Below are 25048 nucleotides of genomic sequence, written 5' to 3'. Positions count from 1 at the left end.
CAGCAAAAAAGGAGAGAAAGCCAAGGTGGTTAAACAAAAAAGTTAAATGACATGGAGCTAAAAGAGCTCAAATCCCTTCATGGGATCCACATGGAGCCCCTTCCTGTGGACACACACCTCTCTTCCCTTGCTGGAGGTTTCTTTCTGCAAAGAAACCCTAAGAGGAAAAAGCACTGGCCTAGCTGTCTACATGTGGCCCTTGGTCATCTCACATGGGGAGGTTAGTCAGACCTATCTGACACCAACATCTACACCAAGCCTTTAACTTCCTTGGAAGAACCGGTTTATTTTTAAAAAGAAAATAACCAACTTAATTCCATTACTTCACATAAGCAAAACCCTAATGGAAAGGCCCATCAGCCATCAACCTGGTTTGTTTGCTTGGCTGCAGTGAGCTAGACTAGCTTGTGTCCCAGTTCACTCTCACACAATCAGCTTTAATGAATGCAACAAAGAATCAGACCAGTAAAAAAGACTGGTAGTATAATTAAATAAATAACTTTATTTATGATACTTCAGATTTTATAAATGCCAACTACATAGCAAAGTCCCATAAATTCTAACCGAGACACAACCACCAATCAAGGCCCTTTGAAAAATCAAAGATAATAAAGTGTCAGGGGAGAAAAGTTTTGTTCTCCCAACAGAGAATTTAATCAATGAACTTACTACCCTGATCCTTTAAGGTTCACAATGGGAAAAGAAAACTTTTCTTTTAAGGGTACCCTGAATCGATGAACAGTCAATCAACCCATACTTAGAAAAATAAACCCCATAGTTAAGAAAAATATATCAAATGCCCTTCACACCCATAATGTAACAAAACTTTGACACCAGAATGAAAAACTTCTCAGTCTCTGTACCAAACCAGGTGTTAGTCCACCCATGAGCAAGTTCACCTGAATAACAGCATCTATATACCATGATGTAGCTGAGAACTACATGCTGATATCCTTTTATTCCCCGTGGCTCGGACTGAAGCCAATACTATGAATACCACAGTGAATTCCAATGGTGAAGAGCAGCAGTGTAGATGCTGGAAGTCTACAAACCAGGTTGTAGTTCAGTAAGACAAGTCATGAATTTATAGAAACTAAGAAATTATTAACTCAAAAATAATTCTGGTGGCTGGTTTAAAATCTGTCACTGTGCAGGGATGGTAACAGAACACAGGTGCAGAGACAGACAGATTCTGCCACATGCACCCTCAACAGTGAAACCATTCTCCAGATGTTTGGAAATGCTTACCAGATTTGGAATGAACAGATTTTCACAGAGCATGGGACTCCTGGTACATCAGGCAGTAGTCCTTAAACTTTTGCCCATACATTGTGGAACATTTACAAATGGAATTCTCTGGACAGTGAGCCCTCAATGCCTTTTTATATGTGGCTTTTTGAATAGATCACATTAGAAACTGAGCAGTTCCCTTCCTCAGTTACCAGTGTCACTGCTGGTATGATGAGGAGCAGTGGGGGCACTGACAGACACCGGCGATTCGTTTCTTTTATCCTAGTGGAACTGAGATTTCACTTCTTTTCAGTAGAAAATATTAATCCAAGGGAAGAATTTTTTTAAAATGGAAACAATGACTGGTGCCTTAAATACGAGACTGTCATTCTTGATGTTTTTCCAGCAATACAATTAACCCCAGTGTACTTGTAATTTAAAAGAAAAAAAAAGACAGTTTTACAGTGATCTCCATTTCAGACAACCTCAAACGTGCTGAAGTTGGTCCAACAGCATCTCAAAGAATCTATGAAAAACAGAATTTTCCTTAAATATCAACAGAGTTGAGGAGACAGAGTAGAAATCTATAGCACAGATTATCGAGAAGGAACTTGCGATTTCTCATTATGAGTGTAAAATAAGAGGACAAGAATTATTTTTATTCACAATCCAATCTGGTGGCTAAAAGAAAAGCAGTCTTTGGATGTAGAAACCTGGTTTTCTAAAGAGCCCAGCTGTAAGACTTGGCTTGTCATCAGGCTTCAACACTATCACGGAAACACAGAAAACTCTGTTTTTGATTGGTTTACTTGCCTCCTAGGAGACAAAAGCAACTGAAAACCTTTTTGGTGTTTTTTAATTAAAAACAGAAAAATGTGTTAGAAAAGACAGCACAGAAAAACTGTGGCTTCAGCTCAACCTGACCATGTCACAGAGTCCATCACTGTCAGCCTTGCATTCATCCTGCTGGTCAGGCTAATTATCAAGACAGTCAACTTCTCCCTCAGACGTTTCCTTATTCCAGACCAGGGCGTGAAAGTGGTGGTTGTCAAGAGTCCCTGCAGATGTCCCATCAATGGAACGCATACAGCAGCAACAGGATGGTACAGATCCCAATAACACCCCCTAGGATGAGCGAGTCCCGCCGCTTCCTCAGGTTGATCCTTTGGATCAGGCTGTTTACAGCAGGAAAACGATCTTTGGGAAATCTTTATTAAGGTCATAATTGGAAGAAGCCTCTCCGGCAAAAAGTCACAGGAATCACAAAAATAGAGATCAGCAGTGTCTAGAAACAGTGATGAAAGGCATAGGGGAAGAAACTCATACCAAGGGAATCTTTAGCAGATGCACTTGCCCAAACTGGGAATGTGCTGCGGCTCAAGGCCCCTAATCAATACATATCTCCCAGTCTTGTGTGTAACACAAATAAGAATAATAACAGAGAAGGAGGGAGAAGAAAAGGATGATAACAGTTCCCAAGCACTGAGGGTTTACTGCCAGGCTGCAGGACAGGGTGGGAGCCAGCGTGGCCAGGAATGGAGGAACTCTGGCAGGGAGGCACAGGCAGAGCCAGCTCCCATCGCCACCACCGTCCATTTCCCTCCCTTTCCTCATTTTCATTCTCTGTCTCTTTTTTCCTCTTCTCTTAGGAGACTGGGGAGTTCTGCCTGAGAGTTTGAAGATACCTGATCCTTTCCTGCCTTGGATTCAGGCAATTCGTGGGAACCAACCTTAGGGTCTATATAATCAGACACTGGTGAATTATTAACATTTTCAAAGTTACTTCGCAGCAGAAGGCAGATACAGGAGGAAAGTGAACTAAACTTTAGCCCTGACTAACCCACACCCATTTTGTTTGATTTTTTTTTTTTTTTTTTGAACACACATTCTTTTGGAATAACTGTGAAATTCCTGTGTGACTAATTTGTATGAGGTGCTATGCTAGGTTCCGGTATACTACTTTGTCTTAAGAGAACTTAGTGTTGGGCTGGGCAAGGTGGCTCACACCTATAATCCCAGCACTTTGGGAGGCCGAGGCTGAACGATTGCTTGAGCCTAGGAGTTTGAGACTCACCTGGGCAACATGGTGAAACCCCGTGCCTACAAAATATACAAAAATTAGCCAGGCGTGGTGGCACACGTCTGTAGTCCTAGCTACTTGGAAGGCTGAGGCAGGAGGATTGCATGAACCTGGGAGGCTGGAGGTCGCAGTGAGCTGAGATCGTGCCATTGTACTCAGCCTGGATGGGTAACAGGGTGAGACTCTGTCTCAAAAAAAAAAAAAAAAAAAAAAAAAAGAGAAAGAACTTATGGGAGAGATGCGTACAGAGTAGCAGAGAAGAGGTCACAAAGAAGACTGGTGGTAAATTCTAATGAACAACTGAGAAAGGCTTTAGTGTTTTAAATCACCAGCTATCTGACTCACACTTCTATTCCAAAGTTTCAAAAGTTTCACTAAATACAAACTCTTATATTCACTAATTAGCTTTTGCTCTGGCTGGCAATCGAGTTCATAGTTTAGTAGAATGAGATAATGTCTATAACAGCACTCTGTAAATTTTATAGCCCTATCTAAAATGTGATTTTGGACATGTGGTTTTATACTTAGGGTGACAAGGGAAGAACAAAATTCACAGCAGACTGGAGAATAACGGCACACATCAGGATAGTCTTTTCCTTAGGCAAAGACATATCAAACTAAAAGTGACCTTAAATTATCTAGGACTACAAGATACTCAGCTTTTGAAAATTCTAGGTACCTTCCCCTTTGGCAGTTGGGAAGGAAAGCTTTTTTTGCCTAGAAGGCTTGTCTTTTCAGAGGTTCGCTGAATCAAATGACTCAGAGTGTCAGGCTTTTCTGGTTCCCTAGTGGGTTTCTGGGAAGTGGTAATAATCCTATTTAAAATGGAAAACTGAAACATTTTAAAGTAGAGGTTACAACAAACAAGTGGAGAATGTATCCCAGAATTCAGCCTGTACAAACTCTATCAGTAGCTACAGCTCATCTGCACGGGTGGCTGTCTCCTTCCTTCCCCGTTCCAAGCATCTGCCACTGACTTATCTCTAAATGGGAAAAATAACAAAAGAAAAGGCATATAATTTATCATGTTTAGGTAAGAATAATGTATAGTGTGGAGTTCTAACATGAATTTAAAAGCTTTCTAAAATGTGAAAGAATCTGGTGAATAATTTTTAAATTCACATTTATAATTTTTTTCTTCTACATCTAGTAGTAAGAAACTTCTGAGGTGCAGTCTTTTAGGAACAGTACTAAAGAGCATAAACTTTCACAAAGTAGGAATGCACAGTATATTCATATTATGCAATTACTGATGGGCTCTACTGCTACTGAGTGATGGCGACCTGCCCCCTATAAAAAGCACACACAGACACTTCTCCCCTCTACCCTCAAAACACAGAAACTGCGAACATTCAAAAAGGATACTGGCCAAAGTGTTCATTTTGCTGTGAATTGACTTCAACATTCCTCTCTGTGAAGTCATATTTTCTTTTGTTGCCATAGCAATGCTGCAAGGGGAAAAAGATGACAAATGACCATTTAAGATTATCCTGCCTGGAACCATCATGCCCTTAAAAGTGAAAGAAAACTACAGTGAACAACATCATCTTAGAAAGCACTGTGCCAGAAAATAAGGGGAAAAAAATCACTTCCCAAGCCACTTTCCCACTGTGCTTTTTCCAAATGACTCCACTCTTCTGGTATCTTTTTATACAAGGCAGTAGGCCACTTCCTATGTTTGCTTCAAAATAACAAACAAGATAAGACATAAACAGACAAATCACATATTACAAACGCTTCTTAAAATTTAAAGTTTAAAAACTTTAAAAAGTTTAAAAAGAATTTAAAAAGAGACCAGCTACTAAAATATCTTTAATCAGGAAAAACTGTTGAAAGGGAATTATAAAAATAGAAAAGAAATATAAAATATCATAAAATACGCATATACAACCAGCCCTTAATTTATGAAGAGATTATGTTCCAAAATTCTACTTAAGAACCAACTAGGCATGCATGCAACATTATGCTGAGTTTCCAAGATGGCTGACAAAGGTCACAGATTCATTAAACGTGGCTAAAACAGCTGGGTGTGGTGGCTCATGTCTGTAATCCCAGCACTTTGGGAGACCGAGGTGGGAGGATCTCTTGAGCCCAAAAGTTCGAGACCATCCTGGGCAATGTGGTGAAATCCCATCTCTACCAAAATACAAAAATTAGCTAGACATGGTGGTGTGTGCCTGTAGTCCCAGCTACTCGGGAGGCTGAGGTGAGAGGATCAATTGAGCCCAGGAGGGGGAGGCTAGAGCAAGCTGTGATGGAGCCACTGCACTCTAGCCTGAATAACGGAGCAAGACCCTGTCTCAAAAAAAAGAAAAGATTAAGAGAAAAGAAAAAGTCACTTTTTGTAGAACACAATCTCTTCCATGTGACTATCTTGATGTCCTGTTTAAAAGATACTTGAGTTAATATCCTTTTTGAGGGTGGCGGGGGGCAGACAGGGTCCTGCTCTGTCACCTAGACTGGAGCCCAGTGGTGTGATTGTGGCTACTGCAGCCTTGACTTCCTGGGCTCAAGCAATCCTCCCACCTCAGCCTCCTGAGTAGCTGGGACTACAGGCATGTGCCATCATGGCTGGCTAATTTTTTTTTTTTTAAATTTTTAAATTATCTGTAGAGATAGGGTCTCCCTATGTCGCCCACACTGGTCTCAAAACTCCTGGGCTCAAGCTATCCTCCTACCTCCGCCTACCAAAGTGCTGGAGTTATAGGTGTAAGCCACCAAGCCTGGCCCGAAGTTATTACCATTTTGCTATCACTTCCAGGATTATTCATTTCCCATAGTCTTATCTCTCTGGACATTAGAGTCATAGAGGGCAGGGTCAGTATCCACTTTGATATGTAACACACAGAGTGCTTTGCATGTTGACATTATAAATAGCAACAGAAAATGAAATGCTATTGAGCAATTTTGAAAATATTTTTTTTTTTAAATCAAGAGATTGAGATTTGGAGAAGATGATGGTGAGAGTATAAGTTCCTGACTTGACCTTTGGCCCATTTCCTCCATAGAGTAGCACAAGAACAAAAGCAGACACACTGGGGAGGGTCCATCTGAGGCCCTTGAGATCTCCAGGGAAGAAAGCCAGGTGGAAGGCTATACTCTCTCAAGTGAAAAGAGAACCAGGGAACTGACAGCAGGGAAGCTTAGATTTTTCTTCAAGCTTGAGGCAAAGACCTAGGACTTCATTACTTCCTGAGGAACCCAGACAGTGGAAGACAATGGATCTGCATATACAGGGGTTGCAGTGAAACTGCTCCCAGGCACTGCAGCTGGGAAAGGACTGCTACATGCAGCCACAAAGAGGACAAGCAGAGAGCCGACAGTCTTGTAGCTGGTGTGATGCCCAGCCCCTAAGGGGAAGAGCTGCTGGGCTTTGCCCAGTGATGGATGCATCACTACCTGGTATGACACTGCTTAAGAGGCTCTCATAGCTGGACCTATCTGGGAGCTGAGTGAACACATTTTTGGTCAGGTGAGGTCTCACAGAGTAAACCACCATGCATCTTACTGAAGGGAAATCCTAGAGGTAGTATTCTAAACAAATGACACATGAATCAAAACTTGAACTGCAAGATTTGAGATGGCAAAAGAGAAACAAAATTGGGTAAGGAGATATACACAGGTTGAGCATCCCTAATCTGAAAATCAGAAATCCCCAAGACTTCTGATCCCAAGTATTTTGGATAAGCGACATTCAATCTGTAAAACAATATTTATTGAAAAACTTTTGGAATAGTAAAAAACGAACAACAGCAGCAAGAAGACCTCCCCAAAAAAATCCCCCAAAATTGGAAGGAACATTCAAACGGTATGTTGTGTAAGATACATAACTGTCACTTAACACAAGTTACTTCAGAGGTTAAGAATGGAGGGGTACTACCAGGAGACTGACTTTTCCTTTATCCATTTTAGTATTATTTAAGTTGTTACGATAAGAATATTTTGATAATATACAAATGTACTTTGATAATGTATAAATGTCTAATAAAAATGAAAAGAACATTAGAAAAATCCTACCTGAGAGATTAAGAAATGTTAATAACAAGTGAAGGTACACACACACACACACACACACACACACACACACAATTAACATGGACATGCTAGGATTTAGATCACTTTCAACTGAAATCACAGGCAGTGATTATACAGTATTTAGTTATTTAAAAAAATGAGTTAGGGCCAGGTGCGGTGGCTCATGCCTGTAATCCCAGCACTTTGGGAAGCTGAGGCAGGTGGATAACTTGAGGCCAAGGAGTCCAAGACCAGCCTGGCCAACATAGTGAAACGTTGTCTCTACTAAAAATACAAAAATTAGTCAGGCATGGTGGTGAGTGCCTGTAATCCCAGCTACTGGGAGGTTGAGGGTGGAGAATCACTTGAAGCTCAGGAGACGGAGGTTGTAGTGAGCCGAGATCGTGACACTGCACTCCAGCTTGGGTGACAGCGCAGACTCGGTCTCAAACAAAACAAAACAGTAGTATTTCTATTAACTTGAAGGGATGTTTATAACATATTGAGTGATTAAAGCAAGCCACAGAATGTATAGAATATGAATCCTCTAATATTTTCAGAAACAAACATCTTTGGAGATGTTTGTATGACAGTGAAAAAGGTATCAGAAAGTTACACAACTGTCAGTTAATGCAAATTGCTTCAGGGGTTAAGAATGGAGGGGTACTACCAGGAGATTGACTTTTTCTTTATCCATTTTAGTATTATTTAAGTTGTTACAATAAGAACACTATACTTTTATAATATACAATATACAAGTGTCTAATAGGCACTCCAGCCTGGGCCAAAGCGAGACTCCGTCTCAAAAAAAAAAAAAAGAAAAAGAAAAGGGAAAAGAACATTAGAAAAATTCCACTTAAGAAATGTTAAATAACATTTGAAGCTACACACACACACACACACACACACACACACACACAATTAATATGGACATACTAGGATTTGGATCACTTTCAACTGAAATCACAGGCAGTATCTCTGCAAATTTAGAAAATGAAAAGTCCTGGAGAATATTACAGTTCTTCCGGGGTCCCGATTTCCCATGTGTTCTAATGCTGACAATCCCATCTTCCCAATACTTTTAGGCCTATTCTAGAAAAATATCTGTTCATGTGGAAATATTATGGTCTGGTCTTTTTAAATGACATTTCAGAATAAAGAAATGTAATTGGGTAAAACCAAAACAAACATACAAACAAAAAAAAACACATTAGCAGCTCCAAATCCACCACTGTGATTCACCTCAATAAAATTACGAGTCAAGCAATTATTTTAAAAAGTTTTCCATAGATCTTGGAAAAGCTCAAGAATTGAAGGGATCAGTCTCTCTGAGGGAAGAACTGTGGAGTAGGGTTAAAAATGGAGATTTGGGCCGGGCACGGTGGCTCACGCCTGTAATCCCAGCACTTTGGGAGGCCGAGGCGGGCGGATCACAAGGTCAGCAGATTGAGACCATCCTGGCTAACACGGTGAAACCCCATCTCTACTAAAAAATACAAAAAATTAGCCAGGTGTGGTGGCGGGCGCCTGTAGTCCCCACCACCAAGGCTGCAGTGAGCCATGATCATGCCACTGCACTCCAGTCTGGGTGATAGCAATGAGTGATTGGAAGCTCATCCTCTTTTGGAGTCACACCCTTAAATATGAAGGAACGGCCAATACTCACTAGATGTGTGAGAAGATAACATAAAAGACAGAGTTCAAATAAAACCACCCAGCAAACAGAAAAGTGAGGCTGAGCAAACAGGGGCAATAAACGAAGCTCAAGAAACTCTAAAATAAAATTACATTTAATGTTTTCAGAGAGATAAAAGATTATTACATCCACAATGCATACACATAAATGTGTGTATCTATCTCTCAGGAAAGAGCTCATGTAAATTAAATGAAGAGCTGATATAAAAATGTAATAGAAGAATTGGAAGGAGAAATTCAGTAAATCTCCCAGAATGTTAAACAAAAAGATCAATAGAAAACAGAGAAAAGGTAAGAAAGGATCAATTCACAAGGCTCAACACTTAATATTTTTAATATTTTTTTGAATGAAACAACAGAGAAAGAAGAGTGAAGAAAATGATAAAGAACGTAAGACAATTTCCAAGAACTGAAGATGAGTTTCCAGATTGTAAGAGTTCACTCAATGCCCAGAGCATTGGACTGGAAAAGATGCATGCCACTGTGTCCAGCCTGGACTTTAGAAGCAATTCTGGAAACAATGCCTTTAAAAATTTCAAAATTATTTCCAACTCAGAATTCTATCTTGGTTAAGTTAAATAATGAATCAAGAATATGAGCAGAATAAAGACATTTTGGATGTGGGCAGTCCAAAACAATTTACCTCCTGTTCTTTCTCAGGAAGTTACTAAGGACATGGTTCAGCATAATAAGGGAATAAAGTAAGAAAGTGGAGGCACTAATCCCAAGAAATAGGTAATCCAATAGAGGAAATTATTTTAGGATAATGGAGGAAGGACATCTAGGACCATAGCAATGTTGGAGGTGTAGAGAATCACCAGTCAAGATTAGAGCAGAAGGAGGGAGCAATGTCAACCGCACAATACACTGAATTTTTGATCCCCAAATGAAAGGAACACAAAAGAGCTTAACAAACAACTTCCTTTGCATCATTTAGTTCTTATTCATAATTTTTCAGTTTGAGAGATTATGACAAAATATGATACACTGAAAATGTGGTTGTTTTGTAAAAAAATTTATAAGGTATTACAAGTAGATACTATAGTCTTGTATAAAGTAACAGCTTTCAAACCTACACTGGCCCATATATCAATCTTTGAATGATATATGCCTCTGTTTGTTATTATATATTATTATTTTTTTGAGACAGGGTCTCACTGTGCGATGCAGGCGGGGCTGCAGTAGCACCATCACGGCAGCCTTGACCTCATGCATGCAAGTGCTCCTCCTGCCTCAGCCTCCCAAGTGGCTGGCTTACAGATGTGCACCACCATGCCTGGCTTTTTAAAAACAACTTTGTAAAGATGGGGTCTCACTATGTTGCTCCGGCTGATCTCGAGTTTCTGGCCTCAAGCAGTCCTCCCGCCTCAGCCTCCCAAAGTGTTAGGATTATAGGCGTGGGCCACCATGCTGGGCCTGCTTCTGTTTTTTAAACTGGAACTATCACCATTTCCTGTATACTTTGACTCACAAGTCGACAGAGGTTAAAAAATAATTTCTGCAAAGGACTTTGTATTCCTTTGGGAATAGATATCATCACCATACATTATGTTAACTTGTTGAAGAAGCATGATTTCCAGTACCACAAAGTATATCTAGACATACTTTCCCATCTCATTTCATGACTTACAGTCAAGCAGAACGAAATCTAGGCTGTTATTTCAAGGGTCAAATACTTAGAAGCAAAATATAAGCTCTAAATAATATATAATGCTTTTAAAATGATAAATCATTGATATGCTTATGGGAACTTCAACTTTCTTACCTCTTACCTATTCTGTGAACTGAACTCAGTCACGTTTTTTTCAACAACAGATAATACAAGTCATACATTTAAAGGTTAGAAATAAACATATAAATATTAAAAATGCTAGCTCTTTTCAATAACTTGTTGTCAAAGTCTATATTCAGTTACTCACATAGTTTTAAAATGTATCTCTAAAAGGAAAAGGTGAATTTTTCCACATGGAATATGCAAAAATATTATTTGACACAAATTTTACATTCTTCATAAGAAATCATAACTAGCTTTATACTCAGTGAAACTTTTCTTGTAATGCCTATCACATTTTGAAGCAAGGGAAAATACTGAAATAAAAGACCTTCTAATAACAAGTTTTTTAACTAGCAAAATAATGGTAACAATTCAATGGTTCTCAATTGTTCCTTTTCTTTTTTGTCCTATGAGGTACCCCAAGTTTTTATACTCATATTATCAGCCCTTAAATAGGCCAGTGCTGAAGTGGAAGCTTAATTAAGGCAGCCTGGCCCTAGAAGAGAAGTCAGAAAGAAAGGGAAGTAAAGAAAAAAAGAAAAAGGATTATTGGGAAACTTTAAGCAAATAATTCCTGGCAAAATGTGATCAGATCTCATGTGCTGATGAAAAGGAAAAAGTTACAAGGAAGATACTTCAGTCAACATTAGGCAATTCTGTGAAAACTTTCTTCAAGTGGAAGGCTCAGCACATACAATTTAAACAAAAATTCAAGACACAATAATGGCTTATTGTTATAAAAGATTATAATGTATTAAGATTATTAATGATGGAAAATATTCTAATCCATTGAATAAAGAATCCATGAAGCCATACAAAAGAAACAGATATTTAGGAAATGAACACTGAAATACTTAGGAGTAAAGAGGATCAATGCATCTTAAACTTTGTAGAAGTTGGGTAAAGGGTATATAGGACTTCTTTTCACTACTGAAAATTTTCTGAAATCTGAAATGATATCAAAATAAAAAGCTAAAAAAGAAAGGAGTGGTTTTAATAATATAGTTACCATTTACAAATTACCTAGTATTAGATCAGGCATTTTCTTCACATTATCCTTAACGGTCTTACAGGTAAGTATTATCATCAATACTGTATTTTTAAACAGATAAGAAAATGAAAGTTCCAAGAAGTTAAAGTAAATTATCTAAAGAACAGAGATCTAAGATCTAATAAACAGCACAGGCAGGTTCCAAGCCAAATCAGACCCGAAACCTTGTATTCTTTCTACAATGTGGTTTAGATAGAGCTCTGTTTCTAGAGTTAGACTAAGACTGAAGGATCTGAATCCTTAATACTATTTACTAGTCATGTGACCAAAGACTAATTACTTAATTTCTTCTTTGTTTTGGAAATAGTTCCTAATGATTCGTGTCTATCTAACGGGTTATTGAGAAAATTAAATAAAATAATGCAGGCAAAGTACTTTTAGCACAGGCCCAATATCCGTGGTCAGAATACAATTGTGGCTGGGTGCGGCGGCTCACACCTGTAATCCCTGCACTTTAGGAGGCCAAGGCGGGCAGATCACCTGAGGTCAGGAGTTCGAGACCAGACTGGCCAACATGATGAAACCCTGTCACTACTAAAACTACAAAAAATTAGCCGGGCATGGTGCCACACACCTGAAATCCCAGCTACTCAGGAGCCTGAGGCAGGAGAATCACTTGAACCTGGGAGGCGAAGGATGCAGTGAGCCGAGATGGCACCACTGCATTCCAGCCTGGGCAACAAGAGTGAAACTCTATCTTAAAAAAAAAAAAATATATATATATATACACACACACACACACACACACACATATATACACACACACACATACATACATACACACACACACATTTGTTATTGTCATGTACTTTGATTTACCTTTCCTGAAAACCAATGCTTTACATATTGGTGAATTCTAGAGCACAGAGACTGTATCTAGTTAATGTTCTTTTTTACTGTCATAAAATAGATATTTTAAAATTCATCAAACCTAGAAAGCTAAGTAGTTCAAAACAACAAATAAATGTCCCTTAACTTAAGCAAGAAACTAGTTCAATGTTATTACAGATACTACGAACTATTACTGCAGATTTTTTGCAGGTGCTATAACAGAAAAGTCTATATGAATGGCATAAAATTATTTATCAAATTATGCTTAAAATCGCTTTCCTTTAAAAAGTGAGAATAAAAAGATTGAGATTGAAAATATTAAATATAAATTAATTGGAAAAATTAACTTAAGCAAAACAACTTAAAGTAACTATGGAAATATACTTGGGTGTCAAACATCTCTTACAAGGGAAGGACACAGTAAAAATTTCATCTTTAAGGAGGATAAATGAACTTTAACTCTGATCTGTTCATTAAAATGTTTTTTCTTTAATTCTAAAACAGCTGTAACACTGTTCATTAAATTTATGTGCAAACAAACAAAAACCAACAAAGCAAAACAAAAACTTATTCCTACCTTATTGTCTCTTCTATCAGACGATCTGAGCTGCAAATAAAAAGAAAATTCAAATTCTGAATTTACTAAATGAACACTTAAAACCTGTATTAATTTTTCTACATCTATAGATAAACTTTTTAGTCATTTAGGTATACAGAATGTCTAGCTTTTTGAAAGCATCTGGGGAAAATTCTGGACTCTAATTTTTTTTTTTTTTTTTTTTTTTAAGACAGTCTCGCTCTGTTGCCTGGGCTGGAATGCAGTGGTGTAATCTCAACTCACTGCAACCTCCGCCTCCTGGGTTCAAGTAATTCTCCTGTCTCAGCCTCCCAAGTAGCTGGGATTACAGGCACCTGCCACCATGCCTGGCTAATTTTTGTATTTTTAGTAGAGATGGGGGTTTCACCACGTTGGCCAGGCTGGTCTCGAACTCCTGACCTCAGGTAATCTGCCCAACTCGGCCTCCCAAAGGGCTGAGATTACAGATGTGAGCCACCGTGGCTGGCCTGGACTTTGAAATAAATTTAATTTTATTCGCATACAATATATATAATTTCCATCTTATGAGCAGGCATGGTGGCTCATGCTGGTAATTCCAGCACTTTGGGAGGCCAGTGCAGGTGGATCACTTGAGGGCAGGAGTTCGAGACCAGCCTGGCCAACATGGTGAAACCCTGTCTCTATCAAAAATACAAAAATTAGCTGGGTATGCTAATGTGTGCCTGTAGTCCCAGCTATTCAATAGGCTGAGGCACAAGAACTGCTTGAACCTGGGAGGCATAGGTTGCAGTGAGCCGAGACCATCGTGCCACTGCACTCCAGCCTGGGCCATAGAACGAGACTCTGTCTCAAAAAAACTCCAAACAAATAATTTCTATCTTACTTTTGCTAGCTTAAATCGATTTTTTCCACAGAGATACCTGATAATTAAAGTTGGAACAGTTTTAATGACAGCATAAAGAAATGAACTTTCTCTTTAAATAGCTCAAAGTTGTCACTATCATCTATTCAGAACTTAAGAATTAGAACCAACTTGTTGAGATAGGATAGGCAAATATAATTTTGATGTCTGTAAACAGTAAATATTTACACCCTAATGTTTATTTCTTTTTTGGGAAACAGGTTTTTTTTTTTTTTTGAAACTAAAACAAATTTCAGACTTTAGAATTCAAGAATATTAATAAAGATACCAAATACACCTTTCATCTGTAAATTGTTTCCCTTTATGCAGCACACATTGGAAAGAAACAAACAAACAAAGCCATTTTAGGGATAAATGAATAGGTAAAGTTTGGTGAAGGGCTCGCTTTACAGCAGAAGTAGGAAAACAAACTTCCAGACATCTGTATCCACTTGGCATAGAGTAAGGTACACAGTAGGCACTCAAATAAATATTTGCATGTATTTTTCCAACTACTTATTTCCAAAAGAATTTCTAAGTTCATGCTACAAAGCAGTTGAGTCAAGGTTTCATTATAAAGTAGTGGACTAGGTAATCTAAATTATTGCATATATTAGGGAACAAACGAGCTTTAAAAAGTCATAAATACCAGCCGGGCGCAGTGGCACATGCCTGTAATCTCAGAGCTTTGGGAGGCCAAGGCAGGTGGACCATGAGGTCAGCAGTTCTTGACCAGCCTGGCCAACACAGTGAAACCCCGTCTCTACTGAAAATACAAAAATTAACTGGGGGTGATGGTAGGTGCTTTTAATCCTAGCTACTTGGGAGGCTGAGGCAGGAGAATCGCTTGAACCCGGGAGGCGGAGGTTGCAGTGAGCCGAGATCGCGCCACTGCACTCCAGACTGGGCGACAAGCTAGACTACATCTCCGGGTGGGGAGGGGGACGTCATAAATAGCATATATAAATCCTGTTATTAAAAATTTCAAAAATTACAAAGATGGTAGTGAAAGACAGACTATGTGGCTATTTAAATGCTGAATCTACCACTTACTAGTTATTCGACACAAGGCAAGTTTCTCCGTGCCCCAGTTTTCTCATCTGTAAACTGGCAAGGATCATAAAACCTACTTGTTCAAATAAAGGGGTTTGTATAGATAGTGACTGGATCAATACCTCGCATATAGTAAGTGTCAAGTATTTTTTGCTATTAGTTTCTCAATAACTACAGATGGTAAATCTAAGTATAAAATTGATATAAATTTCCAGATAAACTCACTATTCTGATGAAATCTACGATTACTAAGTATGCACTTACTCTTCTAACAAACACATATAGAAGCACCCCTGGAGGGTATCGGGTCAGAAGGTGGCTACAAAGATACGGCACTAACCTGCCAAGATCTTACAATGAAGACTGACAAGACACATGCCAAAAGGCATCTGGTGAACTGGTCACAAGGTCACAACAGAGAAAGACCCTGTCTCAAAACAAAACAAAAAAACTCCACACATACACAACATTTATTAAGTTCACCCTCCTTCTATCAGTGAGGTTGTAAACAATTACAAGAGTAACATCAAGGATCACTGATCACTATAACAGATAAGATAATAATGAAAACATCTAAAATACTGTTACCAAAATGTAACACAGAGACATGAAGTGAGCATATGCTGTTAGAAAAACGGCAAGACTTGCTTGACACAGGATTGCCACCAACCTTCCGTTTGTAAAAAATAATATCTGCAAAGTGCAATAAAGCAAAGCACAATAAAATCTGGTAGGCCCGTACATGACATTTCTTTGTATTATTACTGTTTTTCCTTGTAGAGATGGGGTCTCACCGTCACCCAGGCTAGAGTGCAGTGGCACCATCACAGCTCACTGCAACTTTGAACTCCTGAGCTTCAAGCGATCCTCCTGCCTCAGCCTCCCAAGTAACTGGAATCACAGGCATAAGCCACCACACCTAGCCTCTCTGTATTATTTCTTAAAACTGCATGCATGCAAATCTATAATTAACTCAAAACAAAAAGTTAAACATTTATAAAGTGACCAATGTACCAAATGACAATAACAAAAACCCAATTCCAATTTAGATTGACTACAAAGCTACATACCTTAAGTAGTATATAACTGTGAAGCAGCATTTAAAAAAACAGATAACCAGTCTATTTCTAACTAAATAAATTCAATGTATCAGCCTAGAAAGAAATATAAAATTACAAAGCCAAGCATTTCACGCAAATTGTCAGAAAGTCAGCCAGGTACACTTCATCATTTCCACTATCTGCTTTCTGTAATTCTCTTGTATCTATTCTCAATCATACAGGTCAGAACTAAATTAACTAATAAACTAGCTTAACTACTAAACTTTAGTTGGAAAATAAACTCATTATAATTTGTACTCAATGTTCCTGAGGAACTGGAGTTGAAATGGATGCTAAGGAACAACTTTCTGTGTCATTATATATAAAGAAAATTCTTTGAAGTTGTTTGTGGCACACAGATAGAATCCTTATTCTATGTAATGAGACTCGCTTTTTGTACTCATTACGTAATGAGTACATATGTTTTATGTATACTTTCTGAAAATGTCATTTTGACCAATTTAAATCACATTTTACATGTAATAAAACCATTTTCTATTTACATGAATCAAATAAAGTCTCATAAAGCAAACACTTGCGCCCCCACTTATTTCCCACTTTTTGCACAAAATTGGATTTTCATAGAATAGGTTTTCTTAAAAGGATAAAAGGTCACTGAAATTGGTCACTTTATGTATTTGAGACTGACAACTATCCCCATATTACAGTAATTTTATAGCAATACTGGAACTGCAAGTCAAAGAAAAGAGTGTTTGCTGGATTCACTCGAAAATGAAACCAACTGGCCGGGCACAGTGGCTCACGCCTGTAATCCCAGCACTTTGGGAGGTTGAGGCAGATGGATCACCTGAGGTCAGGAGTTCGAGACCAGCCTGGCCAACATGGTGAAACCTCGTCTCTACTAAAAACACAAAAATTAGCTGGGTGTGGTGGCGGGTGCCTACAATCCCAGCTACTCAGGAGGCTGAGGCAGGAGAATCCTTGAACCTGGGAGGCAGAGGTTGCAGTGACCCAAGATCACGCCATTGTCCTACAGGCTGGGTGAACGAGTGAGACCCCGCCTCAAAAAAAAAAAAAAAAAAAAAAAGGAAACTGAAAGCAACCTAAAGAAAATGAAAATTATAATCCCAAATATGCTACCCTATAGAAGAAGGGGTTTTTCTTCCCTTTAAGTCCCCTTACACATCAGTTACCTTTATTAAGTCCTAAAATATCCTCTAAAACATATTTCAAAATATAACATACATGAGTCTGCAGGAGTCCTGCTCACAGAAGGGATCTTTAACTTACAGAAAGACGATGCTGATACCAGCTTAACCATGCATTTAGCATACCAGTTACAGTGAATCACACAGGAATTCCACACACATTCCCTACCCACTGTCATCCTTAGTTTATATGGTAGCATCAACAGAGAAAAGCCAGTGATTCCTAAATGTCTTTTCAAATTGCCCAGTCTCCAGGTCTTTACTCATTTGTCTAAGACCAAATAAAGTAAACAAACACCATTCATTAAAACCTTTCTTGGACAGTGTGGACACAACATCAGAGTGACTCCATGCAGATGGCATCATCTGGTTAAAATCAAATTTAAACTTATTTTCCTTTGGGTTAAAAAATATATAATCAAGTAGAATTATCCTTCTTAAGCAAGTACTTGATAATAGCCCAGAGATATTCTATAAAGTCATCTAGAGCCTGTAATTAAGAAACAAATTTCCATTTGTCTCAAGACCAATTTAAAGTAACTGAAAACAATAAGCTACATTTCACTACCAGTTATCATACTGAGGAATCACCAAAGCCATATTTAAATAATTCTCTTTTTAAAAAATAACTTATTTTCCCCAACACACACACTACAAAAGGCACACATTTCAAGAGCAAACATGCGATTTCATGCAAATATATTAAAGCAATTTAAACCAACAAAATGTAAGAACTTGGCGAAATCACTTAGATAGTACCTTCCTCTTTTAAAATGGTAGGAAAGTAATAAGCAAATAAGTAAGCAACTAAATGAGAAAACAAGTAAGCAAGTACATAATAATAATGAATAATAAATAAAAATTTGAAAATCGATTCCTTTGCAAGCTGCAATAATTGATGAGGTTGTCACTAACCAATCAGACTATTTACATCAAGCATTGTGGGGAGACAGTCTTTCACTTACAGTCAACCAGAGAGATCCTTAAGATCTAGGTCTGACTTATTTCTACATTTCTTATTTAATCTCTTCAATTATGTTAACTGAATACAATTAAGCTGCAGTAGAATGCATATATACTGTTTTAGTGCTAAGAGCTTTTTATTTTACAGAGAACATTCGGAAAATACAGGAAAACAAAGATGAAAGTGGAAACCAGCTATAACCTCTCTTTCATTAACACTGATGCGGTGGCATATTTCCTTTCAGTCTGGGTAGACGAAGGAATATCTTTATTTGCTTTGTTCATGGGTTGTTTAGCACAAACATTTTCATAATCACAGCAAGTTACCGGGAGACAGAAAGTGAAGCACCTGACAGATTCCTGCTCAGTTCAAGGAGAAAATAAAAAAATAAAAGCTAAGTCATTAGCAGTGAGATCCTGGAAAATCACTTTTTCCTTTTTAAAAAATGAATAGCATTATTGTTAGAACAGTTTTAGGCAGATAGAAATATTCAGTAGAAAGTACACACTATAAACCCATTCTCCTCTACTTGTGATTAGTGTGGCACATGTGTTACAACTGATCACCCAGTACTGATACATTACTAGCTAAATGCCATGCTTAGAGTTGACTCTGCATTGCACAGTGGTGGGGGTTTTGTCATGGATCCATCCTTGCAGTATCATACAGAAGAGTTTTACTGCCCTAAGTATCCTGTGCTTCACCTATTCATTTTTCCTCCCTTTCCCATCCTCAATCCCTGAGAATTGCTGATCTTCTTACTGTCTCTATAATTTTGCCTTGTCCAGAATGTCATATACTTAAAATCATACAGTATGTAGCCTTCATAGATAGGCTGCTTTTATGTATTTGAAGTTCCCCCATGTCTTTTCCGGGCTTGATAGCTTATTTCTTTGTATGGCTGAATAATATTCCACTGCATGGATGTACCACCATTTGTTTATCCATTCACTTACTTAAGACATCTTGATTGCTTACAACTTTTGGCGATTATGAATGAAGCTTCTGTAAAACGTTCATGTACAGGTTTTTGTGTAGACATAAGTTTTCAATTCATTTAGGAAAATCACTAGGAATATGACTGCTAGAATGTATGGTAAGACCATATTTAGCTTTTTAAGAAAACTGCCAGGATGGGCACAGTGGCTCATGCCTGTAATCCCAGAATTTTGGGAGGCTGAGGTGGGTGGATCACAAGGTCAGGGGTTCAAGACCAGCCTGGCCAAGATGGTGAAACCCCGTCTCTACTAAAAATACAAAAATTAGCTGGGTGTGGTAGCACACACCTGTAATCCCAGCTATTTGGGAGGCTGAGGCAGAGAACTGCTTAAACCCGGGAGGTGGAGGATGCAGTGAACCAAGATCGCGCCACTGCACTCCAGCCTGGGTGACAGAGCGATACTCCGTCTCAGGAAAAAAAAAAAAAGAAAAAGAAAACTGCTAAACTGTCTTCCAATGTGGCTATACCATTTTGCATTCAAACCAGCAATGAGTGAGAATTCCTGTTACTCCACTTCCTTCAGTGTTCCTTTTAATGTTGTCAGTGTTTTGGATTTTAGCCATTCTAACAGTTGTGCAGTGGTATCTCACTGTTGTTTTAATTTGCAGTATCCTAATGATACTTAATTACATTAAGTATCTTTTCATAAGCTTAATTTATTATCTGTATATCTTCTTTGGTTAAGATGGCTGTTCAGATCTTTTTTCCACTTTTAAATTGTTGAATTTTCAGAGTTCTTTGTATATTTTCATACAAGACCTTGTTCCTGTATTGGAAGATTTACGGTTGTTAAGATGGCAATTCTCTCCAAATGGATCTCTAGATTCAATATAATCTTATTTGAAATTTCAGCAGGCTTTTAAACAATCTGATATTAAAATTTATATGGAAGTACAAAGGACCCAGGGGAGTCAAAATAACTTTGAAGATACAGAATAAAGTTAGAAGACTTACACACTACCTCATTTCAAAACTTATAAAGCTACGGTAATCGGAGTGCAACTGGCCTAAGGATGGATCCATAGGTCAATGGAATGAACAAAGTTCAGAAATAAACTAGCGGTGTCCAGTGAATTCTCTACAAAGATGTCAACATCTTTGAACAGATTAAACAGAGGAAAGCAGAGTCTTTTCAACAAGTGGTACTGAAACAATGGAATATTCATGTGTTTAAAAAAAAAATGAATCCCGACCCTTAACTTACACCACACAAAAAAGTGAAGCCAACGTGGATTATAAACCTAATGTTAAAGCTAAAACTGTATGGAGAGGGCGCCAAGATGGCCAAATAGGAACAGCTCCAGTCTGTAGCTCCCAGGGTGAACGACGGAGAAGACAGGTGATTTCTGCATTTCCAACTGAGGTACCGGTTTCATCTCACTGGGGCTTGCCAGACAAGTGGGTGCATCCCACGGAGCAGGGCGGAGCATCGCCTCACCCAGGAAGTGTGAGGGGTTGGGGAGTTCCCTTTCCTAGCAAAGGGAAGCCGTGACAGACAGCACCTGGAAAATTGGGACACTCCCATCCTAATACTGCGCTTTTCCAACAGCCTTAGCAAACAGCACACCAGGAGGGTCCTACACCCACTGAGCCTCGCTCACTGCTAGCACAGCAGTCTGAGATCGAACTGCAAGATGGCAGCCAGGCTGGGGGAGGGGTATAAACCATTGCTGAGGCTTTAGTAGGTAAACAAAGTGGCCGGGAAGCTCAAACTGGGTGGAGCCCACCACAGCTCAAGGAGGCCTGCCTGCCTCTGTAGACTCCACCTCTAGGGGTAGGGCATAGCTGAACAAAAGGCAGCAGAAACTTCTGCAGACTTAAACGTCCCTGTCTGACAGCTCTGAAGGGAGTAGTGGTTCTCCCAGCACGGAGTTTGAGATCTGAGAACTGACAGACTGCCTCCTCAAGTGGGTCCCTGACCCCTAAGTAGCCTAACTGGGAGGCACCTCCCAGTACCTCATAAGGCCAGGTGCCCCTCTGAGACGAAGCTTCCAAACGAAGGATTAGGCAGCAATATTTGCTGTTCTGGAGCCTCTGCTGGTGATACCCAGGCAAACAGGGTCTGGAGTGGACATCCAGCAAACTCCAACAGACCTGCAGCTGGGAGTCATGACTGTTAGAAGGACAACTAACAAACAGAAAGGACATCCATACCAAAACCCCATCTGTACGTCACCATCATTAAAGACCAAAGGTAGATAAAACCACAAAGATGGAGAGAAACCAGAGCAGGAAAGCTGAAACTTGTGAAAATCAGAGCGCCTCTTCTCCTCCGAAGGAACACAGCTCCTCGCCAGCAACAGAACAAAGCTAGACGGGGAACGACTTCGACGAGTCGAGAGAAGGCTTCAGACGATTGGTAATAACAAACGTCTCCGAGCTAAAGGAGGATGTTCAAACCCATCACAAACAAACTAAAAACCTTGAAAAAAGAGTAGACGAATAGCTAACTAGAATAAATAGTGTAGAGAAGTCCTTAAATGACCTGATGGAGCTGAAAACCATGGCATGAGAACTATGTGACGCATGCACAAGCTTCAGTAGCAGATTTGATCAAACGGAAGAAAGGGTATCAGTGATTGAACATCAAATGAATGAAATTAAGCGAGCAGAGAAGTTTAGAGAAAAAAGAGTAAAAAGAAACGAACAGTCTCCAAGAAACATGGGACTACATGAAAAGACCAAATCTATGTCTGATTGGTGTACCTGAAAGTGACGGGGAGAATGGAACCAAGTTGGAAAACACTCTTCAGGATATCATCCAGGAGAACTTCCCCAACCTAGCAGGGAGGCCAACATTCAAATTCAGGAAATACAGAGAACACCACAAAGATACTCCTCGAGAAGAGAAACTCCAAGACACATAATTGTCAGATTCTCCAAAGTTGAAACAAAGGAAAAAATGTTAAGGGCAGCCAGAGAGAAAGGTCAGGTTACCCACAAAGGGAAGCCCATCAGACTAACAGCAGATTTCTCGGCAGAAACTCTACAAGCCAGAAGAGAGTGGGGGACAATATTCAACATTCTTGAAGAAAAGAATTTTCAACCCACAATTTCATATCCAGCCAAACTCAGCTTCATCAGTTATGGAGAAATAAAATACTTTATAGACAAACAAATGGTGAGAGATTTTGTCACCACCAGGCCTGCCTTACAAGAGCTCCTAAAGGAAGCACTAAACATAGAAAGGAACAACCGGTACCAGCCACTGCAAAAACATGCCAAATAAGACCATTGATACTAGGAAGAAACTGCATCAACTAATGAGCAAAATAACCAGCTGACATCGTAATAACAGGATCAAATTCACACATAACAACATTAACCTTAAATGTAAATGGCCTAATGCTCCCACTAAAAGACACAGACTGGCAAACTGGATAAAGAGTCAAGACCCATCAGTGTGCTGTATTCAGGAGACCCATCTCACGTGCAGAGACACACATAGGCTCAAAATAAAGGGATGGAGGAAGATCTACCAAGCAAATGGAAAACAACAAAAAAGTAGGGGTTGCAATCCTAGTCTCTGATAAAACAGACTTTAAACCAACAAAGATCAAAAGAGACAAAGAAGGCCATTACATAATGGTAAAGGGATCAATTCAACAAGATGAGCTAACTGTCCTACATATATATGCACCCAATACAGGAGCACCCAGATTCATAAAGCAAGTCCTTAGAGACCTAAAAAGGGACTTAGACTCCCACACAATAATAATGGTGACTTTTACACCCCAATGTCAACATTAGATCAACGAGACAGAAAGTTAACAAGGATATCCAGGAATTGGGAACTCAGCTTTGCACCAAGCGGATCTAATAGACATCTACAGAACTCTCCACCACAAAACAACAGAATATACATTCTTCTCACCACCACATCTCACTTATTCCAAAACTGACCACATAGTTGGAAGTAAAGCACTCCTCAGCAAATGTAAAAGAACAGAAATTGTAACAAACTGTCTCTCAGACCACAGGGCAGTCAAACTAGAACTCAGGATTAAGAAACTCACTCAAAAGTGCTCAAATACATGGAAACTGAACAACCTGCTCCTGAATGACTACTGGGTACATAACGAAATGAAGGCAGAAATAAAGATGGTCTTTGAAACCAATGAGAGCAAAGACACAACATACCAGAATCTCTGGGACACATTTAAAGCAGTGTGTAGAGGGAAATTTATAGCACTAAATACCCACAAGAGAAAGCAGGAAAGATCTGAAATTGACACCCTAACATCACAATTAAAAGAACTAGAGAAGCAAGAGCAAACACATTCAAAAGCTAGCAGAAGGCAAGAAATAACTAAGATCTGAGCAGAACTGAAGGAGATAGAGACACAAAAAACCCCCCAAAATGATCAATGAATCCAGCAGCTGGTTTTCTGAAAAGATCAACAAAATTGATAGACTGCTAGCAAGACTAACAAATAAGAAAAGAGAGAAGAATCAAATAGACGCAATAAAAAATGATAAAAGGGATATCACCACCAATCCCACAGAAACTACCATCAGAGAATACTATAAACACCTCTATGCAAATAAACTAGAAAACCTAGAAGAAATGGATAAATTCCTGGACACATACACCCTACCAAGACTAAACCAGGAAGAAGTTGAATCCCTGAATAGAACAACAACAGGTTCTGAAACTGAGGCAATAATAGCTTACCAACCAAATAAAGTCCAGGCCCAGAGGGATTCACAGCCAAATTCTACCACAGGTACAAGGAGGAGCTGGTACCATTCCTTCTGAAACTATTCCAATCAATAGAAAAAGAGGGAATCATCCCTAATTCATTTTATGAGGCCAACATCATGCTGATACCAAAGCCTGGCAGAGACACAACAAAAAAAAGAGAATTTTATACCAATATCCCCGATGAACATCGATGCAAAAATCCTCAATAAAATACTGGCAAACTGAATCCAGCAGCACATGAAAAAGCTTATCCACCACGATCAAGCTGGCTTCATCCCTGGGATACAAGGCTGGTTCAACATATGCAAACCAATAAACATAATCCATCATATAAACAGAACCAAAGACAAAAACCACATGATTATCTCAACAGATGCAGAAAAGGCCTTTGACAAAATTCAACAGCCCTTCATGCTAAAAGCTCTCAATAAACTAGGTACTGATGGGATGTATCTCAAAATAATAAGAGCTATTTATGACAAACCCACAGCCAATATCATACTGAATGGGCAAAAATTGGAAGCATTCCCTTTGAAAACTGGCACAAGACAGGAATGCCCTCTCTCACCACTCCTATTCAACATAGTGTTGGAAGTTCTGGCCACAGCAATCAGGCAAGAAAAAGAAATAAAGGGTATTCAATTAGGAAAAGAGGAAGTCAAATTGTCCCTGTTTGCAGATGACATGATTGTATATTTAGAAAACCCCATCATCGCAGCCCAAAAGCTCCTTAAGCTGATAACCAACTTCAGCAAAGTCTCAGGATACAAAATCAATGTGCAAAAATCACAAGCATTCTTATACACCAATAACAGACAAACAGAGAGCCAAATCATGAGTGAACTCCCATTCACAATTGCTTCAAAGAGAATAAAATACCTAGGAATCCAACTTACAAGGGATGTAAAGGACCTCTTCAAGG

General features: G+C 39.0%; 1 protein-coding gene across 5 annotated transcripts in view; it reads right to left on the bottom strand.

Moving 5' to 3' along the window:
* Window positions 1-482: 482 nt before the first annotated feature.
* Window positions 483-25048, bottom strand: part of GOSR1 (golgi SNAP receptor complex member 1) — a 49550-nt gene continuing 24984 nt past the window's right edge. For 2 of the 5 annotated variants that reach the window (XM_025361260.1, XM_025361262.1), the window contains exons 7-9: window positions 13253-13282; window positions 4676-4758; window positions 483-2427 (exon numbers count right to left, since the gene is read on the bottom strand). In XM_025361260.1, the coding sequence (XP_025217045.1) occupies window positions 2303-2427; window positions 4676-4758; window positions 13253-13282 (238 nt within the window). In that variant the 3' untranslated portion in view covers window positions 483-2302. The remainder of the gene's footprint in view (window positions 2428-4675; window positions 4759-13252; window positions 13283-25048) is intronic. The other 3 variants (XM_025361258.1, XM_025361257.1, XM_025361259.1) reach the window with 2 other exon arrangements.

This window comes from Theropithecus gelada, chromosome 16 (assembly GCF_003255815.1).
Source record: "Theropithecus gelada isolate Dixy chromosome 16, Tgel_1.0, whole genome shotgun sequence".
Taxonomy (NCBI): Eukaryota; Metazoa; Chordata; class Mammalia; order Primates; family Cercopithecidae; genus Theropithecus; species Theropithecus gelada.
This window is presented reverse-complemented; position numbering and strand designations above follow the sequence as displayed.